Genomic DNA, 19,639 nt, shown 5'->3' with positions numbered 1-19,639 from the left:
GAGATGAATAGAGAGAGAGAGAGAGAGATGAATAAAGAGAGAGAGAGAGAGAGAGAGAGAGATGAATAGAGAGAGAGAGAGAGAGATGAATAGAGAGAGAGATGAATAGAGAGAGAGAGAGAGAGAGAGATGAATAAAGAGAGAGAGAGAGATGGATAACAGCTGATTATCGAATCGTAGCTCAAACACAAACTATTGAAAAAAAATTAATGAAATTCACATGGAAATAAACGAGAAGAAAAACAACAGAAGGAAAAACACCTCTAAAGTGACATCACAACACTTTATATTAAAACACAGATCACATTCTACACGGCTTTCATTCAAATAACACACGGCTATGCACCCCTTCATTACCCCGCCCACTGACCCTGGGGCGTGGCCTCAGATTCTCCTTCTCAGATTCCAATGAGCAGATTGGTTGACTCTCAGAGAGTTCCTCTAATGAGATGTGCTCAGTAGTTTGTATTTGCTAGCCACTTGCTAGCTTGCTGTTAGAACGCTAGTTTGTTTACTTATAGCTTAGTTGTTTAGCTGTAATTTTGTTTACTTGGCTAGTTTATCTGTTTATTATAGCTAGCTTGTTTACTCATTATTTTAGTTGTTGACTTACCATTTTTTTAAACTTGGCTAGTTTGGTTGTTACTCTCTTGTTTAGACGTTTAGTCACCATTTTGTTTACTTGGGTAGTTTTGCTGTTTACTTGCTAGATTATTTGTTTACTTACTAGTTTGATTGTTCACTCAGTAGTTTTGTTGTTCACTCAGTAGTTTAGTTGTTTACTTTGTAGGTTAGTTATTCAGTTGCCATGTTGGTTAGTTCCCTAGTTTAGATGTTTAATCTGTATTTTAGTTGTCTACTTTCTATTTTGTTTACTTGGCTAGATTAGTTGAATACTCAAGTGTTTGTTTGTTCAGTTGCTATTGTGTTTAATTAATTGTTTACTCTATGGGTTAGTAATTTACTCTGTAGTTTAATTATTTACTCATTAGCTTAGTTGTTTAGTCACCATTTTGTTTACTTGACTAGTTTAGTTGTGTGGTTGCCATTTTGTTTACTTAGCTAGTTTAGTTGTTTACTCACTAGTTTAGTTGTTTACTTGAATAGTTTAGCTGTTTACTTGCTAGTTTGTTTGATTTCTCATTATTTTGTTTACTTGCTAGTTGATTCGATTTCTTATCATTTCGTTTACTCAACTAGTTTAGTTGTTTCCTCGCTAGTCTGTTTACTTGGCACATTTGCTAATTAGTTTTTGTCCTAATAATCTGTATCTAAAAACAAATGTGGATTGTTTGAATCACAGTGTTTTAGTTTTGCTAGGCTAACATCTGGCTAACAAGTACCATTTGTAAATTAGTAAGGAGCATGGCTAGCGGGCGTGTTTAGAATCATTTAATAGGGAAAACAATACAAAATGATGTTTTCCTGAAATGGCACCGTATGTAAATGTGGCTTTTAAAAGGCAATCAATAACACAGCGTCGGATGTGTAGACGTCTTCCACAGTACATTAAAGATACACATGATGCAGCTACTGATGCGATGCGATACGATTCACCTCATTACGATGCAGTAGATCCCATTTAAATTAGATTCAATGCAATAGAAAGAAATATGATTCAAATTCAATATACATCCAGATAGTTCCAGATAGATACTTTTATTTCTTTGTTTCAGACAGACGGCAAATTATCAATTTATTTTAGTACCGTTTGTCTTCTAATGCATGTCAACAAAAAAATAAAACCAGATGTTCTTTTCCTGTTGTGTGTGCAGGAAGTTACAGCTCTACCTCTGCCATGTTAATCTGTATTCTATGTGACTTTCAAGACACGCCTCGGTCTCCGTAGCGTTGCGATCCGTCATGTTCACGTAGCAGCAGCGGTGCTGAGAGAACGTGCTCGAGAAACGAGGAGAATATTGGTCTACTTAGAAAATATTGGTCACAAATTCTTGGTATTTTTAAAATAATAAATGTGTAGCACATTTACTAACAATTATACACAAATAAATATTTTTTTACCGACGCATATATGTTAAAAACGATGCATTGTGATACAAAGGCCATGCTATGCGAATGCTTAAAGCCTACCATCCCTAATCCACATGGACGGGTGGAGTCTGTGATATATATTGCGGAATTTGCACAAAATGTTGTATAACATCTTTATTCAAACCTGACTTGAAATGTCAGAATACTAGAAATAATCTCTTATAACATGGTGTCATTAAACTAGTATAGTCATAATGACATACTATACACTATACACTATACACTTACTCTTTGCACTATCAGTATATATAGTACCAGTTAAAGGTTGGTATACACCTTTGTTAGGTGGAAGAACGTGCCGGAAACCAAAGTGCAAATCGTCACGAAGGTCACGAAGGTTTTTTTAATGAACAACAAAGGGCAAAGGCAGAAAACGGCAAACCAGACATAACCTCCAGGTTTGACTAAACCTGGTGAATACTATGACGAGAGAGAGTTCTTAGAACTAAACAGAGTCCCGCAAACAAAGATAAACCAAACCAGAAACGTAACGTCCGTAGCTTGGGTTGTCCGACAATGTTCATCAGCTCAAACTGTAGAACGGACAATTAACTGGTGGGAAACGGAGGGTATATAGGGTGGAGGCTAATGAGTGCCAGGTGCAGGTGGTTAGTAGATAGGAGAGCTGCTTGGAGTAATAGGTGAGTTTGGTGAAGGTGTGGCTGGTGGATCCCTGACAACCTTCTCCTTAATATATTTCTCTTAATTTTTATCATTTTCAAAACAAATTTAGATTCGTCAGACTACTGAACTAATGTCCATTCCTTTTTATGGCCCACACAAATCTCTTCTGATTGTTGTTGTATCGAAGAAACGTTTTCTTTGCTGCAATCCAACCATGAAGGCCTGACTCTCACAGTGCTGGAATATGTCTCCCACTTAAACTTCAAGAAGCACTTATGTAAATCCGTGGCTGGTAATTCTAATAAACATATCCTCTGCAGCAGAGGTAGCTCTCAGTCTTCCTCTCCTGGGACGATCCTCATGGGAGCCTGTTTCATCATATTGTTTGAGTCTACACTTAGCGATACATTTTATGTTCTTGAGATTTTCTTTAAAGTAATGATGGACTGTCTTACTCACTTGACTTAACAGTAATTGTCATGATATGGATTTGTACAGTAGCTGTAGTAGCTATTGACTCTGTACCAGACAACTGATGAGCACATGAAGGAGGCAAGAAATGTCTCAAATGAACTCTTGATACGAGGTGGTATTAAAACGTTTCGAGACTAGTGGCGTATACTGACCACATGCGATTTCTTCACTGGCAAGTTAGAGCAAAGAGTAAACGTGAAATTCTGCGTGAAACAGGGCAAATGTTTCACCTTGAAGGCCCACCTGTGACCTGAAAACCACCTTGTGAATCTGATGAGGGAATGCCATCCGTTTGCTGAGCTGGCATCTACGCTAAAATAAAGCCACTTTGGATAATCTAAAATATAAAACATATTCTGGGTTGTTTCACATGTTTTTGTTTACTACATAATTCCAGCTGTGTTCTTTCCTAGTTTGGATGCCTTCAGAATTAATGTACGATGTTGAAAATATAAAAATAATAATTTTGCACCCAAAAACCCATCAAGGAACATTTATAAAAAATACTGTGAAATGACAATATTTTGTCTTAAGAATCGCACTTTTTGGGGTCCCATCATAATCATCTTTTTTCGTATTTTTTATGTTGCCTAGGAAACGCCAGTTGCCTGTCAATCACACCAGCTTGGATCAGACAAGGTTTTCTACAGAACTTTGAACGTTTCTTCTAAATGGAAATTAAAACGTTTCTTTTCCATCTCAGGAAGCAGAGAGAGAGAGAGAGAGAGAGAGAGAGAGAGAGAGAGAGAGAGAGAGATCCGGAGAAAAGTTACATCTGCAGTAAAGCTCGCTGGTGTCATGGTGATGAGACAGCAAGGACACACACACACACACACACACACTGTGCTATTATTTTATGAGTTCTGCTTTCTTCCAGTGCTGCTCTGACATTTCAGATGGCACTGAGAAATGACACGGCTCATGCCAGACTCACTCAGGCCAAATACAGAGAGATGAAGAAACAGTAAGAGAGAGAGAGAGAGAGAGAGAGAGAGAGAGAGAGAGAGAGAGAGAGAATCAGCAGGAAGACAGGCAGGGAGGAATGTGGGAGCGAGGAACAAGTGCACAGCACACTAAATCAAACCGAGGTGGCGAGCGAGCAAAAGAGTGGGATGAAGCTGGGAATATTAAACCTGAATAAAAAGTAGGAGGGGAGAAAGAGAAAAAGAGAGAGAAAGAGAGAGAGAGAGAGAGAGAGAGAGTCTGAGTTGAATCTTAATTAATAGATCACACTACGATGACTCACTGGAAGATATTTTTAGTGCGACAACAAAACACGCACACACACACACACACACAACCTTTACATTACACCCTATGCAGTGAACATATAAAGTGCACAGTAAGCGATTCCTGAGACTCAGTATGAAGCCAGGGTGAAAATAAAAAGGAAATGCGGAATAGTGATCGGATAGACGGAGTTCAGGTGTGAATACTGGTTTGTGATTGACTGGAAGGAGTTCAGATTGGAACGCTGGCTTTTGATTGGCCGGAAGGAGTTCAGGTGTGAGTTTAGAGCGTCAAACACACGTTCTTTTCTCAGGTGAATCAGCGTTTTGAACAAATGAGCTGCTTATAAACACCTGGAACCATATTACCATATACCATATGGTACCATATACCATCCAGATCCAGGTCCATACATGCGATTGTAAAAGTTTTCTAATGAAACTCTCACTGAGCTTCATGGAGGAGCTTAGCATGTGGTTGAAGTTATATGGAGAATACTGTGATTTGAGTAAATAGCACAAGGCACAAGATGAATATGACAAAGTAGAGAAGAAAAGAGAAAGAAAAAAAAAGGAAAAATGGCATCAGGAGTCAACTCCAACTGCTTCCTTATTAAATTCAATTGAATTGAATTGAGATTTATTTGTATAGAGTTTTTAATAATGGACGTTGTCTCAGAGCAGCTTTACAGAGATAAAATGGTTATAAGGTCGTATAAAAGAATGTATAAGTCTGTTCCTTATAATTGTAGGTTTATCTCTAATGAGCAAACCAGTGGCATATGTGGTGATGGAAAAACTCCCTGAAACTGAGAAAGAAACCTTGAGACGCTAAAGGGAACCCATAATGTCCATTTATTACAGGTTGATCATTGTTGAAGTGTACCGGTCATTAAAAGGCACGTAAATGCAGAACTGTTCATGCAAACGGTGGCCCTGAACCATTGTAGCAGACTGTATTATTATTGCTCTCTCCGTTTATTAAAACTCATGTAAATACACGTCATCTCCTCCGGTACTAGAACTCTGCGTGTGACTCAGAGCCGCAGAACCTTCGATGTAAATGAAACGCTATTTTGATCCATTCAGTCAGTTTTGCTCTGCGAGCATCAAGGGCATGTTGAACTCCTCGATGCAGGGAAGTGAGCATGGTATAAGGCGATGATTAACGGTGAGGTGTGATGCCTTACACCATTATACTGCTTCACCTCGGGCTGTTCTTCATCTCCACATCAACTTGTGCACCTAGACCTGGATTATCCTCGACATACTCTATAGATGGAGATATTTGGGATGTGTTTGGTGGCTGTGTGGTTCATTTTTTAGGACATTAGCAGCTGTGTGTTATGTATTCATATCAGGGGGCCAAGCACTGAGGAGTGTAGACATTTTATCGCTTTCCTACCTTCACTGCATGTATTCATATTTTATTATTATTATTATTATTATTACCTCTTTTGTGCAGACTGAAATGGTGACCAGTGGTCGACTCCATAGATATGAATTGTTACATCCGCATGCTATTCGAAGAGCAGATGTTGTTTCTCAAGAGCCTTTGAGGATGATGATCAGTGATCGACCCTGAAGGAGTCGAACACCGGTGCACTCAACCACCACTTCAGCCGGGGTTCCAACGTGTGGTGACGCGATAATGGATTCTCCAAATTCTCCAAATATTTCAACTTTGTTCTCCTGCTGCTATGAGTTTATTCTTGTCATTTTGAATTCTTGTACATTTTTCGAATTTATTCCCAGCATTTTTACTTTATTCTCAAAATATTTTGACTTTATTCTTGTAGCTTTTTCATATATACTTTACTGAAGTATTTTTGGGGAGACTTTTACTTTAACTTCACTACATTTCAAAGTACAAATACTTAACCACATTTTGTGAAATCAGTCACCAATCAGGATCGAGCGCACGCTCTATTTTAAACTCGTTCTGATTGGTGCTTGATGTGTCTACTGATCACTAACATACAGTTCAGCATCAGTTGAACATCATGCAGAACATTTAGAGAGGAATCAATGATGAAGAAACTCCAAACTCGAACTCGCCACAACACACGTGACCTCATTTACACCATTTCTCTTTAAATAGTTGAAAAGAAGGTTTTGTGCTCATGATAACTGTAATAGAAATCAATCAGTGTTTGAGTCATTAATATAATTCTATTAATAGATCAGTGTGCTGACAGTCATATTCGAGTCTTTACACATAAACTGAGGTGATTAAGTAAAGTCTTGTGATAAAAATTATAATAGGAACAATAAAGCCGTAATAAACTTTAGTTCTTTGGATACTTATGTAGATTTGAAGGCAAAAACTTTTGTACTTTTACTCAAATTAAAGTTTAAAGGGAGACTTTTTACAGGTAATATTTTACCAAGTGAATCTCTACTTTTACCTGTATGCCTGTATGCCTGTGTGTGTGTGTGTGTGTGTGTGTGTGTGTGTGTGTGTATAGATCTAACCTGTATGCCTGTGTGTGTGTGTGTGTGTGTGTGTGTGTGTGTGTGTGTGTGTGTGTGTGTGTATGGATCTAACCTGTATGCCTATAGAAGACCGGGGTGTTTTTAGATATTCCTCAGCTTTGGACACGAGTATGGCTTTATCGCACGTCAGCACGGAGCTGTGGGAGTCCGTAGACGGGTGTCTTTTCCCCGCCATTGCAATGGCTGCCGCTTCCATGGCGATGGTGACGGCCTTAGCGCTGTCCAGGCTGTCCGTGGAGTTGTACATGGTGCGACCCAAACCAAGCCCGAGTCCCTCCGAACCCCACAGACCTGAGCGAGGAATAAAGAAGATGCCCAGATACATTGTCTTTTCCTGCGAAAGTTAAATTAGGTATTATGAAGACGCCCTTCTATAGAGCGATCTACAGCTGAGCAGCTCAGGGGATAGGTCTTTGTTCAAATGCCCAGCAGGGCACTTTAGTGGTGCTGGGATTGGAACTCAACATTCTGAAGTCCAACACCCTACCCACTTAGCTACCACTGATTATTCCAGTCATACAGGTCATCTGTTATCTTAACTCGAATGTGCATAGTGATGGTTAGATGTGTACCTCCTCTGGCCAGATGTCCCTCATGGTAGGCGTCCTGCGTGGATTCGGTGCTGCTTTGTGCTGTGATGGAGATAAGAGGTTTGGAGGCACTGCGGGGGGGCACTGGAGGTGGTGTCCGGTTATAGGTGGGAGTACTGGGGGTGTAGGTGACCGCTGGGAACGAAAGAATATTCAGAAAAAGAAAGATAGTTGACGTGTTAAGATGTTATTCTGCTCACCAATGTTGCATAAAGCGATTGCTTATCTTGTTAGCTGGAACCCGTCTGTCCATTCCACTCTGACCACTTTTATCAAAAAGCCCTGAAAACCTGGATGTTTTTGTTTTCTGCACCATTCCCATGAAGGCAGCGTTTTCTCAAACACTCACAATGGTGCTGAGAACAATGTAATTCTGAGGTTTGATCAAAATGTTGTGGATACGATGCGTTATGTATCACGTTATGACCTTAAATATAGGTGTACAGGTTTTTCTATCAAATCCAGCTTGCGATGCTTTGTTCTGAGTTTGAAATGCGGTTAAATGTTCAATTCAAGTTTATTTCTGGAAACCTTTTTCACAATGGGCATTGTCTCAAAGCAGCTTTATATAACGTAAGAATTATAGAACAAACATTTTAATAGAAGTGAATTATGTGAATTTATATGTATTTATGAGCAATCCAGGAGAGACTGTGGAAAGGAAAAACTCCCTTTAGATGGTATGAGGAAGAAACCTTGAAAAGAACCAAAAGGAAACCCATCTTCATTTAGGTGACACTAAGAGTCTGATAATAAATCATAAAAACCACATTACAAACACCGAAGAGTGAGAAATATCATGAGCACTGGAGTTTGCGATTATGAGAAATGTCAGATGGAGTTGTGGAACCAGGAGCCCTTGAGCAACTCATAAATTAGCAAAACATCTGAGATCTTATATATTCAACACCAGTTATCTAGCCATAGCATATTTCAATGATGGAGAAACAGCAGGTGTAGAAGGTTATTTTTAATCTTGATTAACAGGTTGTTTATCCTCAAAGTCTAATGTCCAAAATCTTCTTCAACTGGAGCTGGTACACAACTGGAGCTCTGGTGCATCTTCTCTTTGAAGGTTGGAAATCTTGATGAGGTGGGACACAATTGGAGTTGGAGCAACGTCCTGATGCCTCAGAATCCTTACGAGTTCTGCATCTTCGAACTTCATGAGATGTCTTGCAACTGGAGAGTAAAGAACCCTGTCATCCTTGTGTAAGTCATTATGTGTGTGTGAGATGAAGAGTTCTATCCTCTTGTCCTGTTCTAATGTCGATTGAGGGATCAGACCTGACACTCTCAAGTTTAAACAAGAGCGGTCCTCTAATCCACCCATGATGGACTCCTAAATAACTTTTCAGGTTTTCATTGTATAGTTTCATATAAAGCTGATTTAAATGCGAATGCTGTCAATATTTGTGTTGTTTCTGTGTTTGCCTGGAACATTGCTTGTATGCTTGTGTATTTGTGTTGTAGATGTTAAAAGTGCTAATAGCTTTCATCTCAGAATAATTATTCTCTCAGCTAAATATTGTGTAACTCCAGACCTTAAAGAGAATAACAACAGTTTATAACTCGAGCTATGGCAGAAATCACAACACTGACATTTTGAGAAGCATTTGTTTCACAGCTTGATTAGCTCACTCGGCAACTGCCACACAGCCTCCTCGTCGAACCGCCATGCTTTTTGGCATGAAGCAGTAGCTTGCCGAATGTGTACAGCCAGTAAACACACTAGGACACTTTGAGAAAATGTATATGGACCAAACATTTTGGACACCTGAACAATGCTTTTTAAATATCCCATTCCACATTTAGTCCCCATTTGCTGCTATTAATACCTCCATTCTTCTGGGAAGATGTTTTGGAGATTTGTGGAAATGTATTCAGCCACAAGGGTTTTAGTAAAGTTGGGTGTATGGATGTAGGTGAGGTGAGGAGTCCTAGGGGTGAGGTCAGTGTTTATTTAAATTAGATTGCAGCTCTATAGTATAATATCTTCTGCGGGAAACCCATGTAAAGCAGATCTTCATGGAGGTGGCTTTGTGAACAGGGGCATTGTCATGCTGGAACAGGTTTGGGTCTCCTAGTTCAAATGAAATTTCACCACAGACGTCCTATATTGGGGAAGAACCACATAAAGGTGTACGATCTCATCAAGTTCAGCAAGCACGGTCAAATCGAATTTAGCTGCTTACAGCATTAATAACAGCGAATATCTTTGCTTTAAACAAGAAGTTACAACAAGTATTAGCTTCAGATTATTCCACATACAGACATATTTACAGGTAAAAATCTGTAACACTGACTGTCCAGCTCACTGGATTTCTTTAAAAATGCACAAAACATACATTACTTTTCACATTAAGCTGTATAGCTTGTCCATGTTTTCCTGCATGTTGCAGCTTGAAAGCATTGAGGTGGAAAAATGGTGAAATTCCAAGTTCCTACTTCAAGTGTATTTCTGAAAGTGTAACTAACACTAATAATAAGATACACAGTCCAGGCATAACATTATGACATCATCACATTATGAGAGGTGAAGTAATTAACAATGATATCTCTTCATTATGGCACCTGTTACAGGGTGGATATATTTTTTAGGCAGCGAGTGAACATTTTGTCCTCAAAGCTGACATGTTAGAAGCAGGAAAAATGGGCATGCATAAGGAATTTATCACCATTGAGCCAAAGGGCCAAATTGTAATGGCTAGACAACTACTGTAGCTCAAAGTAGATCACAGATGAGCTCCTGTTTCTCAAATTGCTGAAGAGAAGCTTTTTTGGCAGCCAAAGGGGGACCAACACAATATTAGGCAGGTGGCCATAATGTTATTCCTGATTTGTGTATATCATAGTTGTCCATGTTTAGTTTATCTACTAAATGTGACAATAATTCATGGTTGCGTTTGACCTTGTATTAATGAGAAACCATAAAGTAAAAATAAACGGTTACAAAGCACTTTTGTAACATTGGAGATTCCTTCCATTTATGTAAAATGATCGTCTAAACTGGGAAAAATGCTAATATATTAGGGGATGGTAAGATTCGCTATTTCGCATCAGTGCATCCCATCACTTTATAAGTTTTTGTGTAGGAACAAGGGAATGTGGATATGTTTCCCCTCGAGCCTGTTTTCTTTTTGACTGATCAATTCTCCTCCTTTTGAAAAATTCCTCTCAAAAAGTAAAGATGACCCAGCAATCCTAATAGATCACACAGGATGCTAACACGCTAACATGGTAAACGTCTATAAATAAAAACGTCTATTAATAAACCGCCAGATAAATCCAAAACGAAAAACTTGCAATGGGTTGGGCGATCAAAAAACACAAACTTAAAACATGAGATGAATGCAAGAGTGAAATGTGAGATGATTTTGTTGAATAGATATTATTGGGTTAAAGAAATGGATTCTTACATACAGTATCGTCTGTGTTTCGTTTTTTATTTTCCATGAGATATACACTGAATTTCTGGAGGGACTTCTATTTAATTGGGAAAATTCTGTTTAGAAAGATGGAAGGAGATAAGGAATTCATGACCTCATATGACTGTATAAGGACATTACTCATAATCTTACATTCCAGTGCTCATGTTAGTTCTCACTCTCCAGTGTTCTGTATTGTTTAAAGATTATAATCACACTTTTGATATCACCCAAATGATGATGGGTTCCTCTTTTGAGTCTGGTTCCTCTCAAGGTTTCTTCCTCAAAACATCTAATGGAGTTTTTCCTTCCCACAGTCGACATGGCTGCTCATGAGCGAAAAATACGCATTGCTCACATTAACTCTTAAATTCTGCAAAGCTGCTTTGAGACAATGTCCTTTGTAAAAGGTAAAACTTGACTTGACTTGACCTTGCAGCAGCGTCTACATGCTGTTGGGACCAAAAGAACAGGAAAAGTATTAGCGAAGAGCTTGTTATATTGTACATGGATTTTAAATTCAACACCCACATGATCGAATCACCCACATCGAAAATATTGATATTTACGGATGGATTTGGCCATCGCTAACGTCAAATCAAAATGGCTGCCCACTCTGTGAACAGTTTTTCATCTCTTCTTTGAAATCGGTATTGACTTTGTCTCTAAAGTTAGCTGGCAAACTTGTTGCTAACTCTACTCGCTATTGCCCGCCGGCTAGTTTGTTGCTATGCTACTCGCTATAGTATGACTTCTTCTTCTTCACTAAGAGTGCACTGGCTTGTGCCTCCCTAATAGCTGAGTTACTCGCTCGCTATAGTATATCAACATACTAAAACTTCGGAAGAGTCTTTTCCTTGTGTGCATCAGTTTTTGACTGTTGTACAGTACTCGGGCTTCGTGAACTTCTTGCTTCTGAGCAATACCATCTGAATTCTTCTTTTTCTTCTTTTAGCTGCTCCCATTACGGGTCTCCACAGCGGATCATCCGTCTCCACACTCCCCTGCCCTCTACATCTGCCTCTTTCCAACCAACTACTTGCATGTCTTCCCTCACCACATCCATAAACCTCCTCCTTGGTCTTCCTCTTTTCCTCCTTCCTGGTTGCTCCATCTTCAGCAATCTCCTACAGATCATAATAACATGTCTAAATTGCTTGCGTTTATTCCAGCTGTTGAATCTCATCCAGACAGGTGTGTTAGTTCACAAATCTCGAAGAATCAATTGAATGTGCCACAGGTGGCCTCCAAACAACATGTCAGAGAAGATCCAGAGAGAGGGGGAAGCACCTGAGCTACATTTTAAGTGCCATAGAAAAAATTCTCAATACTTTTTAATGTGGAATTGCTCCTAAATCTTTTTTTTTGCTTTGTCATTGTGGTTTATGGCGTGCGGAGGTGGGAGCTCGGTGGTTAAGGCATTCAACTTTGTATCGTAAAGGTTACAAGTTTAAATCCCAGCGACACCAAGCTGCCACTGCTGTGCCCTTGACCAAGGACCTTAACCCTCAACTGCTCAGTTGTAAGTTGCTCTGGATAAGAACGTCTGCCAAATGCTGTAAATGTAAATGAGCGTAGATAAATATTAAATCTTTTTGTAACAGGAAAGTGAACAAAAGTCAAACAAAACTAAAGAAATTATTATTTTTTTAGCTTCTAATTAAATGCAACCAGAACTACTAATACCATTCAAATAGATTCAATTATTAAACCTAAAATATTAAACACTGGAAATGGCTTTTATTAACATAGGGTGGGCTCGATTAAAAAACAGCTTTACTTCAACAAAACAAAATGGACAAATGTCTCATCAAAAATAAATATTTTCAGATATGAGATAGATACACTATATGGTCAAAAGTATTGGAACACAGAAGAATTGAACACATACTTTTAAAAGTATTGGAACACATGTAAGATGTTGGTATGCATCAAGGCTCTTTTGTATTCTGACACCGAGGTGGTGGAATGAACTTTTCTAGGTCATTCTGGAATAGGACATCTGCCAGATACGAGGTTGTATCAAAAATGTTCAAGACTGGCTCTGTTTACAAGAACTACTTTATTTGTCTACTTTTTACACACCATCACCCTCAAAACAGTCCCCTTGCACAGGATTACAGCGCTCCCAGCGTTCCTGACACTTCTGGAATGTGTCCTGGAAGTCTTTTTGAAGCGTGTCAAGCACCTTCTGTGATTTGTCCCGGATCTTCGCCACGTCAAAACGGTGACCTTTAAGCTCAATCTTCATCTTTCTTGAAGAAGGTAAAGTCCACAGAAGCCAATTCAAGTAGGGTGGATGCAATAGAGGGATCATGTGGATTGTTCTCCGACGATCATCATGTGCAGGTTGCTGAACAGTTTTGATTTTTTTGGGGAGTCGAGCTCGTTGAAGGTCTTTTAAATCTCTCGTCGCACGTGGTCAGAATAGCACCAGTTACACCATCAGTCTAAAACATTTTTGATACCACCTCGTATCGTAAATGTAAATGTGTTTTTTCAACAAAACGGTTCCCGCAAACCTGGAGGCACACAATTGTACAGGAAGTCTTTGGATGCTGTCGCATGAAATTTTCGCTTTATTTGTCAACCTGTTCCAGCAGGACACTGCCCCTGTGCTCAAAGCAAGCTCCAAGAAGATCTGCTTTATATAGTTTGGAAGTGTCTTGAAGATTTTGAGTGGCCTGCTATAGAGCTCTGAGCTCAACCCTACTAAACACCATTGGAATGAATGTGAATGCACACCATGCCTCCTCACCTCACCTAGCTGAAGCTGATTGTTTTCCTAAAACTGCCCATCCTGAAGAGTTTAAAGCCTCTTACACCACAGCAACTTCTTGTGGAGCATTTATTAAACAGTTTAGCTTGGTGTTGCTGGGATTTGAACTCGTCACCACCTACCACTTGCTTCCTCTGGTTCCACCCTCTATCCACAAATCGACGTTCACCCCCACACTCCCCAGACACACACACACACACACACACACACACACACACACACACACACACACACACACACACACACACACTGCCACATATACATTCTTCTCCTTGACGTTTTTTTTTTCTCAATATTTCGCTCTGAAGTTCTGCCCAGTCCTGTTTACTCCAGCCTGTTTTTCTGTTTGCTTTGATTAATGTTTAATATTGTCAATATTTATTAATAATTCAATCGTTATTCGAGATTTATTCGCTGGCTTGCATGGATATTACTATTTATTTTAAATCCTTATGGAGACTATTCATTTATTTTAAGTCTTTCCACCAAACTTAATATTTTTACCACATCGTTTTTTATTAATGCAGCATTATTTTTTCTTTTTTTTCTCCCTTCATATAACCCTGTCTTGAATATCCACCTTGTCTCTGCTCTTTTGATCCGGCAGCGGAGCCCCTGAGGGCCGATTAAATGGACAATTAAATCGTTAAAGGGTCAACATGGGAGGTTTTACAGCTAAATCAAATAACACGAGTCCCTACCTTATCCGATCGATCTCTTCTCGTGAAACGGGATGCTTTTAAAAGACTTGCTTCCCAATCCTTTCTCTGTGAAGGTCCTTTAGCATGGGTTTTTAGCGTTTAGAATGTCTTTTGTAGCTACAAAAACAAACTTCATAGCATTTGTGAATTATGGAATGTGCTTCTTAGTCTTAGTCTAGATGTTCCACTAGATTTTGTGGAGATTTATGGACATTTATTCAGCTTCAAGGGTGTTAGTAAAGTCAGGTAGGTGAGAAGGTGAGGAGCCCTGGGGTACAGTCAGTGTTCACAGTCATTCCAATAGTGTTGTAGATTTATAACAGGAGATCTTTCACTCCAAACTATGAAAAGCACATCTTCATAGAGCTGGCTTTGTGCACATTGGCACTGCCATGCTGGAACAGGTTTGGGTCTACTAATCTCCTAGCATCCAAAGATGTCCTTTGTGGTAACAGTTTGGAGAAAAATGACAATATATCTGGAAAACTCAAATCCCAGTACTTTTGTCCAGTGCATCCTACCTTAGCGCATTAGCTAATCAGAAGAGCACAGTTAAGAGAGCTTCTGTATCGTTGTATTTTTTTAATACAGATACATTATCAGTCTGTCAGAAGCTAGCCACAGCTAATTATGCTACACTTACATGCTTGAAAGCTAGATTTTGCTCATATTTCTGTCATGGCCCAACTAGCATGCAGATGAGAAACATGAAATACACAAAGATAATGACTAAAACTTTTTAGCAAATTGACCAGAAACAAAGCTGTGAACTTTGCTTTTAATGGATAAAAACCACAAACAGGATATAGTGAGAATAATGGACCTGACGCACCCAGTGTTTTAGAAAATGTGCCTCTAAAAGCATCGTGTTTGGAAGCTGAAAGCTACTTTGGGTCTTTTTTTAAAAGGAGAGTGAAAGGACATTTTAAAAAAGTGACTGTATGTACACTATTTATTACGTGATGACAGAATGAATGCGAAAGAAAATGTTTTTGTAATGTCATCTTGTCCCAGAGAACTGTAGTTTCAGGACTCATTGTTCTCAGAGTCTTGGATTCCTGGGATTTGATGTTTTTGGTGTCAATATAACCAGTACACTTTATATCCAGGACCTTATATTCCCAAGAGGCCATTTTCCCAGATCTCTATATTCCCAGAAAGCCCTTTATTACTACACTGTGCTATATTATATTCTACAATACTTCTTTTTTTTTTTTTTATGTAACATTAATGGTCTTCAGTGCATGAGATTTGTAAGCTGTAACTTTTACGATTGTCTATTTACAACCCAGTTTTTGCGACATCCCATAATGTAAAACGTACATATAAATGGATGAAAACACATGAAATATTTTTTTGAAAAATGCTTTAGTTAAAAACACTTCATTTCCTACAGATTCATTGCTTCATGGACAAAATGTTGTGTATTTTGTTCATTCTAGTCCACATTAAGTTTCTATTTGCTCCTATTATAACCTTCACTCTTCTGAGAAGATATTCCACTAGATTTTGTGGAGATTTGTGCCGATTTATTCAGCCACAAGGGTGTTAGTAAAGTCAGGTAGTGATGTAGCTGAAGTTCAATAGAATTAAGGTCAGAGCTCTATACAGGACATCTTTCACTCTAACCCATGTAAAGCATATATTCATGGAGTTTGCTTAGTGCACCAGGCTCATCATCATCATCATGCTGGAACAGATTTAGGTTTCCTAGTTCAAGTAGATGGAAAATTTCATGCTACAGCATCCAAAGACGTTCTGTACAATTGTGTGTCTCCAACTTTGTGTCTCCCAATTGATCCCTTCGAAAATTTCACTAGGAGAACTGGAGGAACACGGATTGTAATTATGAAGCTCTGAGCTTCTCGTGGTCCTCACACTAACGACTGGTTTACTGTCATGTTTTTCGATACTTTCCACTTCTGTAAGAAAGGATTATTCTTTACAGAGAGTGACACTAATGAGAACACACTCATACATGAGACTACATTGATGACATTCATGCTGTTAAATGACAACAGGATTTTTTTTTGGGTTCACTCAAGTGACTCCTGACTGCAGGTCTGCTTTAATTTAATTTGTTTTGCTAAAACATTTCTGATTCATGATCCGCATATTTGATTTGGCACGGTTTAGAGACAGTGGTGTTGAGTAAAAGACAGGAGGTGGAGCTGGAGGTAGCAGAGCTGAAGATGTTGAGGTTTTTGTTGGGAGTGACAACGATGGACAGGATTAGAAATTAGTTTATTTGAGGGACAGCCCATGTAGGATGTTTTGGAGACATGGTGAGGGAGGTGAGATTGAGATGGTTTGGACATGTGCAGAGGAGAGACATGGGGTATATCAGTAGGAGACCAAAGAGGAGGTTTATGGATGTAGTGAAGGAAGACATGCAGAAAGTTGGTTTGAAAGAGGCAGATGTAGAGGACAGGGGGGTATGGAGAAGGATGATCCGCTGTGGTGCCCCCTAATGGATGAAGAAGTTTGGCTAAAACATTTATTGTACTTTAACAATGACCTTTCACATTGTCATTTAACAGCTTTACAGGAATGTATTGATTATAAATATTCATTTAAATGATACATTTTCCCTTATGATCAGGTCAGAAGTGACAATTGCACTATGAGGAAGAAACCCTGAGAGGAACCTGACTCATCTGGGCCATGAGAAAACTATCCTTCTCTGGATGAGACGCGACCCTTACTCATCCAGGTCATGAGGAACCTGCCATCATCTAGGTAATGAGGAATATATCTTTATATGGGTCATGAGGAACCCGTACTAAGCTGGGTTGCAATGAACCCATCTTTGTCTGGGTCATAAGGAACTCGTCCTGATCTGGGTCATGAGGAACCCATTCTCATCTAGGCCATAAGGAACCCACCTTCATCTGGATAATTATGAATTTGACTCATTGACTCATTTAGGTCATGAGTAATTAATACTCATTATTAGAAACCAGTACACTCTGAGCATGAGAAACTTTTTTACATCTCGTTTGTGAGGAACCCCTTCTCATCTGGGTTGTGAGGAACCCGTCCTCATCTGGTTGATGAGGAACCTGTATCTAGCTTCCAACTGTTTATTTTCTTTATTAAAAAGACTGACTGCAGTCCTTACAGCAAAGTGCTTTACATGATGCCAGTATGAAGAGGTCCCTTAGGGAATTAAGGATTATGGGAAATTGCATATGAATTTTAAAAACCTTGAGTGTGTTCCTTCATAAACTACATCAAACATAATGAAAGAGGGATTTGCACACATTACTCGACAACCGCAATCTCTCTATTCATCAGCAAACATGATCTAATGCCCAAGCTCCCACTTTTGTGTGTGTATTTGCAAGCAAGTGCGTAGGTATATGTGTGTGTGTGTGTATGTGTGTGTGTGTGTGTGAGTCTATGTTTAATGACAGCGCTCTGTACAGATAGAACTTATGGTCCTCAGGCTTTTACAGGCATGCAAACGCAGTGAATGGAAGCACTCAATTATTGTTGGCTATCACCAACACACTCCTACTGTAATGAAACGCCTCTCCATTACGATCGCACACACACACACACACACACACACACACACACACACACACACACACACACACACACACACGATAAGATCGACACAAACCACTGCTGAGAAAATGCACCTCAGGCACCTCAGGTATAAAAAAAGTTTGTGGACACCTGACCATAAGATTGGTATGTGCTTCTTTTTGAACATCCCATTCCACATTCACTCTCCATTTTCTGTTATAATGACCCGCAATATTTTGGAAAAATGTTCCACTGGATTTGTGCGAGAATTACTGTAATTTCCGGACTATTAAACGCACCCATATATAAGCCGCACCCACTGAATTTGACAAAGATGTTTATTTTGAACATAAATACGCCGTACCTGTTTATAAGCTGCAGGTTCCTACACTAAAACTAATGAACTTTACACAGGCTTTAATGAAAGACAGTGTCTGTTACACGGCTTGTATCTAAACAGTAGCTACCAAGAAAGTCATTGTTCACTGTCTTCCTCCTTCCTTTCACAACTATTTCTCTCGAGAGTTTATCTTTTGGCATCATCATGTGTTTAAAAATCACCATCGGTGAAGCTTTTCTCCCGATGCCGTGCAGCTCAGAACACAGGTGAAGTGTGTTTTCATGCCCGGTTGTTTTCAGCGTGAAGAATGATTCTCATTTCCTGTAGACAGTCCGAGTGAGCGGCAGGTCAAAGGTCAGAGGAACATCATCCATATTTATGATGTGGTGCGGCCCGATTCAGTGGGAGCGCATCTGATTTAATATAAAGAGTTTCATTGGTTCACCTAAACTCATTCAGCAATTTAATTGGTCTAATGTTATGGGGTTCAGTTTTTTGTCTTCAAGTTTGTGAAACTGGGAAAACCCAGGAAAAATCCATAAATTAGCTGCTTCATTGTTTAAGCCACGGGGTTCAAAGTGTGGGAAAAAGGTTAAAGGCTTATAGTCCGTAATAAATACGGTATTTATCTACAAGGGTGTTAGTAAAGTCAGGTACTGCTGTAGGTGAGGTGAGGTGGCCTGGGGTGCAGTCAGCATTCACATTCTTCCCAAAGCTCTATAGCAGGAGATCTTCCACTCTAACCCAAGAATATCTTTATGGAAGAAGTTTAAGTCTGATAGTTTAAATGAAGGGAAAATTGCATTCTACCGCATCCAACGACATGCGATAGCATTGTGTCTCTCCAACTTTGTGGTAACAGTTTGGAAAAGAAGCGCATATGCCTGGGTGTCCCGCATATGCCTGGGTGTCCCAATACTTTTGATAATATAGTGTATTTATGGAGCTGTTAAAAAATTATTGCAATTTCTGTCAATTTGATTTTTATTTGATTGTACTTCTAAGGTTTTCTTTAAGGAGATGTCATGGAAGGAGTCTCCAGCGTCAGTCAGGCCATTCTGCACTATTTTCTGTGATTGCAGCTGCTATAGCATAAGCGAAAAAGGTGTATGTGTTTTATCCACAATGCTGGTCATTGCAGATGCATGGTGTGGTATCAATGTCTGTGATACACGGACAAGAGATCCTCATGATCTTCTCATCAGTCTTTACTATATGTTTATGATCCTTAACGATACAATTTTCGAACCAGGAAATGATGAAGCTCCTCCTAGTCACTCTGTAGAGGCAGAATACTGAGAGATATACATCGAATACATAGAAAGATGGGCTTTCTCAGCTATGGACCTGGTTTCGAGGGGCCGAGTGAAGATGTCCGCCAAAGAATTTGCT

At 39.3% G+C, this 19,639-nt stretch overlaps 1 protein-coding gene across 4 annotated transcripts in view; it reads right to left on the bottom strand.

Moving 5' to 3' along the window:
- dlgap2a (discs, large (Drosophila) homolog-associated protein 2a) overlaps positions 1-19,639 on the bottom strand; it is a 261,204-nt gene that overhangs the window by 12,850 nt on the left and 228,715 nt on the right. For all 4 annotated transcript variants that reach the window (XM_046855466.1, XM_046855468.1, XM_046855467.1 and 1 more), the window contains 2 exons: positions 7,448-7,600; positions 6,928-7,166 (listed from right to left, as the gene is read on the bottom strand). In XM_046855466.1, the coding sequence (XP_046711422.1) occupies positions 6,928-7,166; positions 7,448-7,600 (392 nt within the window). The remainder of the gene's footprint in view (positions 1-6,927; positions 7,167-7,447; positions 7,601-19,639) is intronic.

Source organism: Silurus meridionalis, chromosome 8 (genome assembly GCF_014805685.1).
Source record: "Silurus meridionalis isolate SWU-2019-XX chromosome 8, ASM1480568v1, whole genome shotgun sequence".
NCBI lineage: Eukaryota > Metazoa > Chordata > Actinopteri > Siluriformes > Siluridae > Silurus > Silurus meridionalis.
This window is presented reverse-complemented; position numbering and strand designations above follow the sequence as displayed.